At 42.1% G+C, this 13,062-nt stretch overlaps 1 protein-coding gene across 1 annotated transcript in view; it reads left to right on the top strand.

The window, feature by feature from the left end:
- The window catches only part of LSS (lanosterol synthase), a 30,338-nt gene that overhangs the window by 6,198 nt on the left and 11,078 nt on the right, over positions 1-13,062 (top strand). The window contains 7 exon segments of the mRNA XM_042446887.1: positions 1,169-1,290; positions 4,575-4,671; positions 5,260-5,395; positions 6,261-6,369; positions 7,609-7,727; positions 9,284-9,381; positions 9,986-10,013. Coding sequence (XP_042302821.1) covers positions 1,169-1,290; positions 4,575-4,671; positions 5,260-5,395; positions 6,261-6,369; positions 7,609-7,727; positions 9,284-9,381; positions 9,986-10,013 — 709 coding nt within the window.

Here is a 13,062-nt window from a genome sequence, read left to right as displayed (position 1 = left end):
GCCAAAGTTGTGCTCCAGTCTTTAGGACCGGACGATGGCTTTGGCGCAGCTTCCAGCCTCTTAGATGGATGATCATTTTTATTTTTATATATTAATCTGTATGAATATTTCACAACATAAAAAGGGCAATACCAAAACATTTCCAAATTCTTACTCCAATATCTTAAACCCCCCTCCCCCACCCCCTCACTTTCTATTTCACTACTGCTATTTATTAGCTATAAAATCTCTATTTCTCAAAGATCTATCATCCTTACTTTCTTATCCTCACGTCTTTCATTCTATTTTGCTTAAATCCTAAGTTTATACAATAATAACTCTTTAATCTTAATACTAACACAGCAACGGTATTCACTCCTTATTACCTATTTAACCTTTCCCTTTTGAAAACATTCTTTTATTCTCGACCAAGTTAAATTATCTCTTCTCGCATTTCATCTTTTAATTTCAAAGTTATGGTATCCCATGTAGATTTCTAACACACTTCCTACCAATCCCCACTTTTGGCACTTCCTTATTTCTCCAGACTTTGGCATTGTTATTCTGAAGCGGTGATTAAATATAATAGTGGTTTCATTTTGGTCTTAAATCCTTGTTTTCTACTATGTTTAAAAGACAGAGCTCCAGGACCAGAGGGAATTCCAATTGTAAAATTATATTCAATTTTCTTGTGACAGAATTTTTTTATCAAGGAGGATGGATGTACATTTAAACAGCATACAGTGGTACCCCGCCGGGATACAATGCCCGCCCTTAAGAAATTCCCCGGGTTACGAAAAATCCATGAAAAAACTGTTCCGGGTTACGAATTATTTCGGTTACGAAAAATTTTTGGTGCTTTTCGGCGCTTTTTCGCACGAAATCGCGCGTTTCGCTATTAGCGCACTATGGCTTTTTTTCGGCTAACGAAGATTTTCGGGTTACGAACCGGCGGCGGACAAACGAAGTAAATTCGTAACCCGGGGTACCACTGTACCTCCAAAGTGACCTGAAGCAGCTTTATTTTGGCCTGTCTGGGTGGGCCCTTTGATAGCAAGTGAGTAGTATAGAAATTAATCCACAGCACTGACTCCAATAAATCTTGCTCTGCCTGAAGCTAGTAAAGACAGACTGCATTTGATTGCATGGACATATGTCTCTAACCCTTTTCTTATTTAATGTTTGGTAGGCATGTTGAAGACAAGTCCAAGGTGTTCTCTACTGCTCTCAACTACATTGCCATGAGAATCCTTGGGGTCAGTCCTGATGATCCAGATTTGGTGCGGGCTCGGAACAACCTTCATAGCAAAGGTAACTGACTAGCTGAGCATTTGAAGTGGTAGTGGTCTTCGTTTTCTATCGTTATCTTAAGCGAAGGGCCCCCTTTTGTCATTTATAGCAGGCCTGAACCCAGGGGATAATGGTGTGGGACAGGTGTTTGTTCTGCTCTGAATTGATAAAAGTGATGAGAGCAGTAACTGATTCATGTCTGCAACTACACTTTGAATATTTTAGCTCATTTCTAGTCCTTCTGGCTGCTTAAAACATTAGTTGAGCCAAACTTTACTTGCCTGAAATGTCCCGTGCTTTCAGTTTGTCAAAGTTCCTAAGGGAAATCTGGATGACAATAAAACAGAGTGATCTTACAGTCTAGTCATAGAATAATGTTGAAAGAGACCATAAGGGTCATCCAGTCCAACCCCCTGCCATGCAGGAACTCACAATCAAAGCACCCCCTACAGATGGACACCCAGCCTCTGCTTAAAGACCTCCAAAGGAGGAGACTCCACCACTTTCTGAGGGAGTGTGTTCCACTGTAGAACAGCTCTTACTGTCAGGATATTTCTCCTAATGTTGAGGTGAAATCTCTTTTCCTGTAGCTTGCATCCATTGTTCCATGTTCTAGTCTCAGGAGCAGCAGAAGACAAGCTTGCTCCATCCTCAATGTGATACCCCTTCAAATACTTAAACAGGCCTATCATATCACCTGCTAACTTTCTCTTCTCCAGGCTAAACATACCCAGCTCCCTAAGTCTTTCCTCATAAAGCATGGTTTCCAGACCCTTCACCATTTTGGTGGCCCTCCATTGGACATGCTCCAATTTGTCAACATCCTTTTTGAGTGGTAGTGCCCAGAACTGGACACAGTATTCCAGGTGAGGCCTGACCGAGGCAGAATAGAGTGGCACTATTACTTCTCTTGATTTAGACACTATACTTCTAGGTACCTCCCATCCTATATCTATGCATTTCATTTTTTCTACCTAAGTGCAGTATCTTACATTTCTCCCTGTTGAAGTTCATTTTGTTAGTTTTAGCCCAGTTTTCTTATCTATTAATTTTGAATTTTGATCTTGTCTTTTGGGGTATTAGGTATTCCTCCTAATTTGGTGTCATTTGTAAAATTGATAAGCATGCTCTCTATTCCTTCATCGAAGTCATTGATAAAGATGTTGAATTAGCACTAAGCCCAGGAGAGAACCCTGTGGCACCCCACTAGTCACCTCTCTCCAGGATGAAGAGGAGCTATTTTTGAGCTCCCTTTGGGCTCAGCTGATCAACTAGTTACAAATCCACCTAACAGTTGTATTGTCTAGCCTACATTTTACTAGCTTGTTTGCAAGAAAATCATGGGGGGGGGGGACCTTGTCAAAGAACTTAATGAAATCAAGATATGCTTTATCTACAGCATTCCTTTCATCTACCATGCTGGGAATTTTATCAAAAAAAGAGATCAGATTAGTCTGACATGACTTGTTTCTCAGAAACCCATGTTGACTTTTTGAAATAATGGAATTGCTTTCTAAATGTTCACAGATACTGTTTAATGATCTGCTCTAGAATCTTTCCTGGTATTGATGTCAAACTAACTAGATGATAATTGTTGGGATCCTTGCCCCCCCCCCTTTTTTTTGAAGATGGGGGACAATGTTTGCCCTCCTTTAGTCTGCTGGGACTACTCCTGTTCTCCAGGAGTTTACAAAAATTATTGCTAATGGCTCTGTGATTATATTTGCCAGTTCTTTTAATACCCCTAGATGTAGGTCACCTGGCCCTGGAGATTTAGATTAACCAGGCATTCCTGTACCTCCTCTTTACTTATTCTGTCCTGCATTTCTCCTGTTGTGTCCTTGGCTCCATTTTCCTCAGGTTGACCACCTTTTTCCTTTTCTGAAAAGACTGAGGCAAAGCAGGTGTTGAGTAATTCTGCCTTTTCTCTCTTTCTTGTTAGCATTTCACCATCTTTTCCACGCAGTGGCCCTATCATATCCTCCTTCTCCCTTTTGCTATGGACATAGCCCCAAAAGCTCTTTTTGTTGTTCTTAACATCTCTAGCAAGCCTGAGCTTTTGCTTTTTTGACTTTACCCCTTGGTGAGTTCCCTTTTTTTCCATTTCTTATACATGTCCCATTTCAAACTTAGCTCAGTTGAAAATCCCAGTTTTTTGAGACACCTCCCATTTTTCCTCCTCGTGGAAATATTGCTGCATTTGAAAGTTTCCCACTAACACAGTTTTAACTTCAAGCCGCTTCTGTTTAGGGAGTGGGAGACAGTCTATGACCACCACTGAGTGAATGCTCTTCCCATCCATCTTGTCCCATAGGAGAGGCTGAAGGAGATGGCAGGAAATGTATTTTGAGGCTTGGTTTCCCCCTCCCTGATGAACCCAGCTCCCTTGTTTCTCTGTGCGGGTTGCCTTGCCTTGGCAGTTTTAATTGCATAAATGAAATTAAGATTAGATAGACGCTTATCTCTGGAGTCCTGAGACAAGAATATTTGTCATACTTCTCAGATGGGACAAGTGCTATCTATCTGTTTGACCTCTGATGTCAAATGATCTCTGGTGTCAAATGCCCTTTTATAATGCTTCCTATTGCCACTTTTGTGCTTTAAATATTCTAGACTGGGGATTCCAGAAAGCGTTATGGGGAGAGGGGCCTGGAGCAGATCCCTGCGATTGACTAGTGGGGCTTAACCCCTCTCACCTTCTTCCAACACCCAAGATCACATCAAAAGAGCTGCCAGTGTAGTGAAGACTGGCTGATAAAGAAGAGGGGAAAGTGAGCCTGATCCTGTGAACCAGCAACCAGCTCACTGTGCCTTAGGAGCAGAGGGAGGAACCAATCTGAGTTGAGTGAGGAGTTGGGATGGGGGCTATGTTCCAAATGATGAATTGGTCTTATTTGTGTTCTTTCATATTCATGAACTGTCAGTTTGTTTTGATGTCTATGTGTAAAGTTGTGATCTCTTTTGACTTGGAATTTAGAAGTAATAATTGGGTAAACCTGAGTGTCTCTTGAATATCTTGAGACATGGTTGCTTTATCTCCATGCTACACATCTAAATGTAGCTGGCTTGTCTTTACATATTTGTTGTTACAGTTTGGTTGGCCATAGAGAAGTTGCTGAAATCCTCTCATGGCATTATGGCGAGTTACCCGCACCTGTCGTCAGTGTAGTGCGCGTGCAGCCTAGACCACTTCTGTCTGCTACATGTGCACACAGGGCCTTAATAATAAAACAGTGTGGGGGGGTAAACATTAGTATCCTCAAGCAGACTAATTTCCCCGAGTTCTTATGTGTTTGATTCCTCAGGTGGTGCTGTGGGAATCCCTTCCTGGGGTAAATTTTGGTTGGCTGTTTTGAATGTCTACAGCTGGGAAGGAATGAATACACTTTTTCCTGAGATGTGGTATGTATAATTTTAGAGTGCTAGTTGTAAAATATGAGTTATATGCACACCTTCATACAGATTGGCTGGTATTTGTGTGAAGTCCCAGGTTCAGTTTTTGGCATATCATCCCAGTGATGAGCACAAAAGGCTCATCACAGGGCCTAAATGGGTAGAAGCTGGACTCATGGTAGTAATTGTTACACTCCCACACCTTTAGTAAATGCAGTATTATATCTTGTTTCTAGATATTTTCCTTACTCTATGCTATAGTCTTAAGAACTGTTTAGTATACAGAGGAAGCAAGGGGGGGTCTGGTTTCTGTTGCAGTCTCTGCCTGTTTTGCTTCACTGCACTGTATAGTTCACGTTGCTCATGGTGTCCCATCTCAGCTTGTTACAGATAGTACAGGATACATTCCCTTGGTAGTATAATAGCCAGCCACCATACAGCTCCAGTAATGTATGGTGGCTGGACCCCCTACACCTCCAGTAGTATTATAATACCATGTATTATGTGCCCCTGTTTCTAGAGTTCCCATTTCCCGATCTCCGAATACCTAGCGTCTACTCATCCTGTCTCACAGGTTTTCTCACTGGTTTGTGGTAGGTTGTTTCCTTCCTGGATGCCAGCACATCCTTCCACTCTGTGGTGCCATTGCCGTCAAGTTTACCTCCCCATGGCCTACTGCTATGGCACACGCCTGACTGCAGAAGAGGATGAGCTTGTCCTGAGCCTGCGGCAGGTAATTCCTGAAGGTTCCTTTTCCCACTCTCCTCCCCTCACTGCTAGTTCCCACCCCGCAGTAGTTCAGTGGTTACTGCACTGGGGCAACTAATAGGAAATCTCAGAGTTTCTTACGAGACACTAACTTTCATGGTGGGAAAGTATTAAGCCAGTGTTGCCAAAGATAATTAATTTCTTTTGCTTACCAATATTTTATTCCCTGGTTAATGACAACCCTGATGCCATACTGTTGCTTTGAAAAACAAAGCTAATAATAATAATTCATCTGCTCTTCCTCCCCCACCTCCCTCAAATATTGTGGCAAAAAAACTTGCACATGTTTAAACAGATTCATCTCATACCAGGAATCTGACCGTCTTTGCTTCGTTGTGAAATAATTTAGAGAAGTGCCTCAGTAGTGCTTTACATTAAGATTTTACTGCAAAAACAATTGAACTTTGGTTCTTAAGTTGCTTTAACTTTTATATGACTTTAAAGAGATATAGTGTCAATGGAGTTTATCACACTAGGGAGATCCCAAAGAAAAATGGGATTAAAAAGAGATTTAAAGCCTTAAAGCAGAAAAACCCCGCAAATGCAGGAAGTTTATCAGATGATGTCGCAGGTAAAATGAAATAATGTGAAGTTAAACTGAACACAAAGCACAGAAAACAGGCAGCTTTTTACTTTCAGAACTTCCTAAAAGTAAAAAGCTGCCTGTTTTCTCTGCATTTTTGGAGCCAGAAAGTTTTCAAGTCATTTCTGATTTATTGCAATCCTAAGGTGAACCTTGGAAATAGATGTCTGGATATTTTTGGTTTTGATTTTTTCTGGGGTGTATGTAAGTTTTATACATTTCTACCTTATGATCCGTTTCTTACTAGGAGCTTTATGTACAAGACTATTCCACCATTGACTGGCCAGCACAAAGGAATAATATTGCTTCGGAGGATATATACACCCCACACAGCTGGCTCCTTACAGTTGCCTATGGTGAGTAGTGTGCTGCTATTACCCCTGGCAGCATGACCTCCTTGCTTGTTTTACATGTTGATACTTGTTTATCTTGCCCCGTTTTCTAATCAAAACAGTACTTTTGGTCAAGCAGAGGCCTACATCTTTCCTAAAATGAACTAAGAGTAGTATGTGAAAAGAAACTTTGCTGGCTGTATTTTTTACTGATCTGCTGAGAAGCAATGGAGTACTGTATCAGTTGGTGGGTTATGTATGGGAGAATATAATATGAAGCTCATGTTTATTTGGGTATATGGCTGGGCAAATATTTGTTTGCAAGAGAAGGAGTGTTCAGCTGCTTGTCTTCTGTCATTCTTGGTGGCTTTCTTGCATGTCATGGATTTGAAGTGAGAATCAAGACTCTGTGGCAGTTCACTACACAGCTATGAGGTGACACAGTTCCCCATGTATTAGGTGCTGTTGTGGTGTCCAGTTCCTTACTGACTAGTACCAACTAAGCATCCAATTTGTGACAATTTAGCAGCACATAGGGTGTAGACCAGTGAAGGCAAATGTTTTAGAGACTGAGTGCCCAAACTGCAACCCCAAACCCACTATTTATTTCAAAATGCCGTTTCCCTCTGGCTTTCTAGTAACAAACTTTGGCAAACTCTGTGCTCTGGCATGTGTGCCCACAGAAAGGGCTCTGAGTGCCACCTCTGGCACTCGTGCTATAGCAGGGGTAGGCAACCTTTTTGAGCCGGGGGCCGGGTTGCTGTCCCTCAGACAACTGGGGGGCCGAAGCCAAAAAAATAAATAATTAAATATTTGTTTAAAAATTAAATATAAATAAACCAGGACAAATGGAGGACAAAATTTCAAATGGAAGACACTTTTTTAAAAAAAATGTAGGACACACAACAAAATTTTTTGCTGATTTTAAAAAAATGTTAATATAATGCATGTTTCTGAGCTTCTATAGACAATTGCCCCCCAAAAGTCTGGTGGCAATTGCAGCAGGGACCGGCTGGGGCCGGTCCCAAGGCCTCGCTGGCCGCATCCGGCCCGCGGGCCGCAGGTTTGCCTACCCCTGTGCTATAGGTTCGCCACCACTGGTGTAGGCCAAGTCCCATTATTGGCAGTGAAAGATTGTTCAAGGAGTGACAATGAGAGGAACCATTGGCAAGCTGGCTGTGGCTCACTACCTACCCTTATTAGCTTTGGGTTGTTCAATAGACAATGGTGACAACTCTGTATGCCTTCCTGCTTCTGTTTCAGCAATACTGAACACCTATGAGAAGTTCCACAGCAAGAGCCTGAGACACCGAGCCATGGAAGTACTGTATGATCACATCAAGGCTGATGACCAGTTCACCAAGGCCATCAGCATTGGCCCTGTAGGTGACTTTCATCCTTTGCTTAGAACTAAGTAACTCTGGAACTGAGCTTCTGCTGAAGATACGACAAAGCATTGCTATGTTTGCTTGCAACTTTTAAGCCAGGATATATGTTAGCCACGATTATTCAATGTAATCATGAAGCCCTGTGTGAGTGACCAAGGAAATCTCCATTCCTTTTGCCCACTCATGGCTTCTTTCCCCATCACCTCTGTGTAGGTTCCCTCCTAGTATCTCACATGCCATTGCATGTAGCTTCACTGTATTAGCTATTCATTCAGCATTGTGTAGAAACGGGGTAAGGAGTTGTCCCCCAGCAATACTTGGCTATGCTCAGAATGTGACCAAATAACAAATTTTCATTCCCCCCACAATCACACCTCACAGAGTTTTTTCCTCTGGAGTTTTGTAACCCTTTTTAAACTACAGTCTGCCTTGCTTTGAAATCCACCTGAATCTGCAGTGTATTGTGTTGCATCCCCACCACCAACTAGGTGGCATATCTCCATGCATTATGCCCCCCCCCCCCCAATTCAGGAGCTATACAGTATTTATAGGCTTGCAGAACATGTTAGCAAAAATGTTTACAAAGTAATCAATTCAGCAGTTTCAAAAATTCTCACATACACACTCCTACACTAGTCAATGTACTGTGTTTTACATTACTTTCCCTACTGGGAGAAACTTCCCTGTCTACATTATCACACTGGAATCAATATTAAATATTTTGCACAGGTAGCACCTCTTGAAACCCACCCCTTCAGTAACACAGGTTGTTAAAGCAGTCACCAGGTAAATGGCATGTCAGAGTGTGACAGGAATATGTGCGTTAGCAAAAACATGGCATGTAATTCTGTAACTGCTTTCAAACAGTTAAAGTACTGGAGTAGTCATGGGTCATAATGGTTCCTGATGGATTTGTTCAGATCAGTATTCCCTTGCCTTTGAAACTGTCCTCACCTTCCACAGAAACAGCATTTTACTCAGCAACTATTTAGCATTATGATGTGAGTGACATTTCCAGGTTTACATTCAGCTGCAAGGCATATTTAGAACAAACTGGGATTCATAGCCCAACAGGAAAAAACTCCACAAGCCCTTGGTTTCAAATTGGTTTTTGGTAGGTTGGTTGGTTGGTTGGTAGGTAGGTAGGTAGGTGTGTGTGTGTGTGTGTGTGTGTGTTTGTGTGTATATACATATATAATTAAATAGTGACTTGTACTGAGGTTTGGGTTTGGGTGTTCAAACCAAGTCATATCTTCTCATTATATGTAAACATATCCATCATCGTGGCATCTCTATGATCCTGGTGATGCAGTGACTGGTAAAATAAAAGAAATGTGCACAGGGTTAACTCAGGTATTTCTCTGTGGCCCTCACAAGTTCTTAGTTGATGTCTGTCCACACTGTGGTTGAAGAGGGGCCATGGCTGTCTCCCAAGGAGCCTTGTGTTCTGAGAGTTTGATGTGGGATCTGAATCTATGAAGTGGCACAGATAATAGAAACTTATAACTGTTTTAGGATTAATAATTGCTGGCATTTCTATCTTCATGTAGATTTCTAAAACAATTAATATGTTGGTGCGCTGGTATGTGGAGGGTGACAAGTCTCCTGCCTTCCAAGAACATATCTCTAGAATCCCTGACTACCTCTGGTAAGGTTTTGTTGTAACACAGACCTGTGCATTCATATAGCTTCAAGTAATGGCAACTCTCCCAAGTCTATCTCAGGAGAGAGTCTGCTCTGCTCAATGCATGGGTAGAAACTGCACTAGAGCATGTCTTGCCTGTTGTAGGAGAGCACTAACTTTTTTATTTAGATCCCAGTGAGAAGGACTTGTAAGGTTCATCCATTTGTTCATTCTTACATTTGTATTGTGTCCTTCCTCCAAGGATACCCTGGTCTGAGCAGCAGCCCAGTGAGACAGGCTGGGGTGAAAATAACCCTGTGAATTTCAAAGCAGAGCAGGAATTTTAACTTGGATCTCTGAGATCCCAACCCAGTCGTCCAGCAATTGCTACAAAGGAATATGTCTAAAAGCCTAATGGCTTGGAATACAGGGCATGTCAGTGATGGTACAGGGATGGTAATTCTGATCACCATTCAGAATCAGAGCGTCACTTTGGGAAACTACTGTTTGAACCTGTGATGCTATTGCATCCATCTTTACTGGAGTCACTTGAAACTGGGTGAAGCTAGTGTTGCACAGGGCTGCATTCATTTGGTATGCAATAACAGCACTCTTTGTCTCCTTGCAGGCTGGGACTTGATGGCCTTAAAATGCAGGTAATGATTTCTAGTACAAAGAGAAGCAATTTATTTTTCTCTTCTTGTTGAGGGCCAAGCTAATGGCACACACCTGTGCTTCTCTTGAACCTTGTGAAAGAATGAGTGTACTGTTTTAATTGTGGTGATTTTTAATGTTTTTGAGTGAATGTTTTAAATTTAATACACATTTAAATTTAATATCATTAATACTTTAATTCTGTTGTAATGTTGATCTTTTGTATGTTTTCATCTGAACTGTACTCATTTTAATTTGTAAACTGACTTGTGTCTCATTTTTGGGAAGAAGGCAGGCAGGGTAAAGAAGGTGATGGCAGTGCTAGCACTCTGGGTGAGAGGAAGGCTGCATCTGCACTGCAAAAATAATGTAGATTTGGCACTGCTTTAACAGCTGTGGTTCCATCTTATGGAATCTAAGGATTTCTAGCTTTTTGTGGCATCATAGCTGACAGAGACTGCTAAATATCTCACAAAACTAGAAATCTCAGAATTCCATAGCATGGAGCCATGGCAGTTAAAGCAGTGTCAAACTGCATTATTTCTGTAGTGCAGATGCAGCCAACAAGGAGGAACAACAACAACAATGGGAAAACTGCTTCCAGTGTGTCAGGTAGGATCAAAGAAAGTATGTAAGGGACCAGCAACCACTATTTCCCAATAGTTTTTCCTTCTGCAGGTGCCCACTTCCCCAGAAGAACAGAGCTCTAAATGTGGGGAAATATGCTTTTAAAAACTCAGTGCAGTGAAGCAGTTTGGGGGATGGCTTGCACCAAGGATGGGCAACTGTGGATGGCTAGGGGACCATATTTGCCTGCAGGTGATCTTGGAGAGCTACACCTGTTCTGCCAGACAAAAATGCCCCGAAATGCCTCTAGGGATATGGGGCAATTTGTACCATGTTTTGGGCTTCATAAAAGGTTTCTCCTGACTTCCATGTCCCAGTGGATATTTGGAGATTTTGGAGCAAAAAACATTGCAAACCTGTTTTTTTGCAAAAATAGTTTTTGACCTCACGGGGGGGGGGGGGGGGGGGGGACATCCAAACATGATGGAAATGCTTCCTGCACCTTTAGGCTGCATTTTGGCATTCTGGAGCAAAACAGTTTTTTTCCTATCTCTAGAGGACTCTGGGAGCTGCAAAAACAGCCCTGGAGACTGCGTGCAGTTTATTGGCTGCACTTTGCCCACCTTTATTTTCCTCCTCCCAATACAATCCAGAAGGAACAGTGCAGGTTTTGTGGGAGCAGCAAAACAAGGGGGCATTGTGGGGGGCCACCTGTGTCTGTCCATTATGCCACCTTTGTCTGTCCTTTTGATGGACAGATATCATTGAAGTTCACCCCAATATATTTCACTTAGGCACATTCTGAAGAATGCTCCCCACTGGCAGAATTAATGTAACAGCTTAGGGCTTTCTTATCGGTGGCACCCTAGCTATGGAATAATTTCCCTATATTGGCTTTCATTTTATTATCTTAGGTTGCTAGGCTAAAATGTGTTTATGTTCTGGCTGGGGTAGAGGAGCAATCCACTAACCTTGTGTCGGCATTCCTAGGCAGAAATCCAGTGTTCCTTTTCACCTGGAGACTCCTATATAATAATAATAATAATAATAAAAAAATTTTTCTATACCACCCTTCTAGAAATCAGGCCGGTGTACAACAAGCAATCCGTACAATCAAACATATTAAAACATATTAAAAACATTACAATAAAAACAAGCAAACTCATGCCAGCTCAACCAGCTGACGAAGGAGGGGAGAGAGAGTATACTGGGGGGTAGAATCGGGTAGGCCCGCTTGAAAAGATATGTCTTCAACCCCTTCTTAAATTGGGTCAGGGAGGTGGCCGAGCAGAGCTCGGTGGGCAGCAAGTTCCAGAGGTTGGGGGCCGAGGTGGTAAAGGCCCTCCTGGTGGTAGTAACTAATCTGACCTCTGGAACTCTTAATAATTGCTGCCCAGTTGATCGAAGTGTGCGGGGCGGATTGTACGGAGAGAGGTGGTCCTCCAAGTACCCTGGGCCCAAGCCATTTAGGGCTTTATAGGTAATAACCAACACCTTGTATTGTGCCCGGAAGCGAAAAGGCAGCCAATGAAGGTCTTTAAGCACAGGTGTTATGTGACTGGCCCTGGAAGTACCGGTGACCAGTCGTGCTGCCATTCTGCACTAATTGCAGCTTCCGGGTATGGTACAAGGGTTGCCTCATGTAGAGTGTGTTGCAGAAGTCCAATTGAGAGGTTACCAGAGCGTGTACTATATCCCTTCAGTTTTAAAAATCCTGCCTTGCCAGGAGAAAAAATGGATGTGCATAGAGAAGTACAGTTTTATGTGAATAGAACAAGAAACGGTAGACAAAATGACATACTCTTCCTATCTTTTCATCTATAGCGGTAAAGCCACAAAAATGATGATTTCAAGGTGGATAAGAGCACATACTCATCAGTGTAATGACTTAGGGAATAAACCAAGGCCAGTGAATGTTTGGGTTCATTCCACAAGATCCATGGCAACTATACATGCATATTCTTTAGCAACATCATTAGAGGATAGTTGTGAGATAGCAAGATGGAAGGATCTCTGCACATTCTTTAGGCACCATTGAATAGACTAATAGAGACCAGCAGAAGTGGCTTTTGGCTGCGAAGTTCTTCAGGCAGTTGCTAATTAAAGTTTCTTTAGGGCTTGATTAGATCCTATAGGCTATTGCATTGCTCCTCTACACCAGATAGAGAAATGAGAGGTTGGTACTTATCTTAAATGCTCAACCTTGAGGGTGTAGAGGAGCATCCATGCTAATCCCACTGCCCCGCCAAATGGAAGAGAGAAACTAATATCTGTTTCTTTTCTCGAGTACTGATCTTGCTTCAAACTATTAAATTTACAGCAGTTTCTGAATTAAACATTTGAGATAAATGTAATATGGTTCAAAGCTTTTTAACTAAATTAGAGGTAGATAAGAGTCTTATGTCTACCTGGAAAGGAATACTGGACTCCTGCCTAGGAAATCTGGTGTGAGGAAAGCCCAAAGGTTAGCGGAGAATGAGAATA

Source organism: Sceloporus undulatus, chromosome 1, assembly GCF_019175285.1.
Source record: "Sceloporus undulatus isolate JIND9_A2432 ecotype Alabama chromosome 1, SceUnd_v1.1, whole genome shotgun sequence".
In the NCBI taxonomy this organism is placed as follows: Eukaryota; Metazoa; Chordata; class Lepidosauria; order Squamata; family Phrynosomatidae; genus Sceloporus; species Sceloporus undulatus.
The sequence above is the reverse complement of the archived record's forward strand: the minus strand, read 5'-3'. Positions and strand labels throughout refer to the sequence as shown.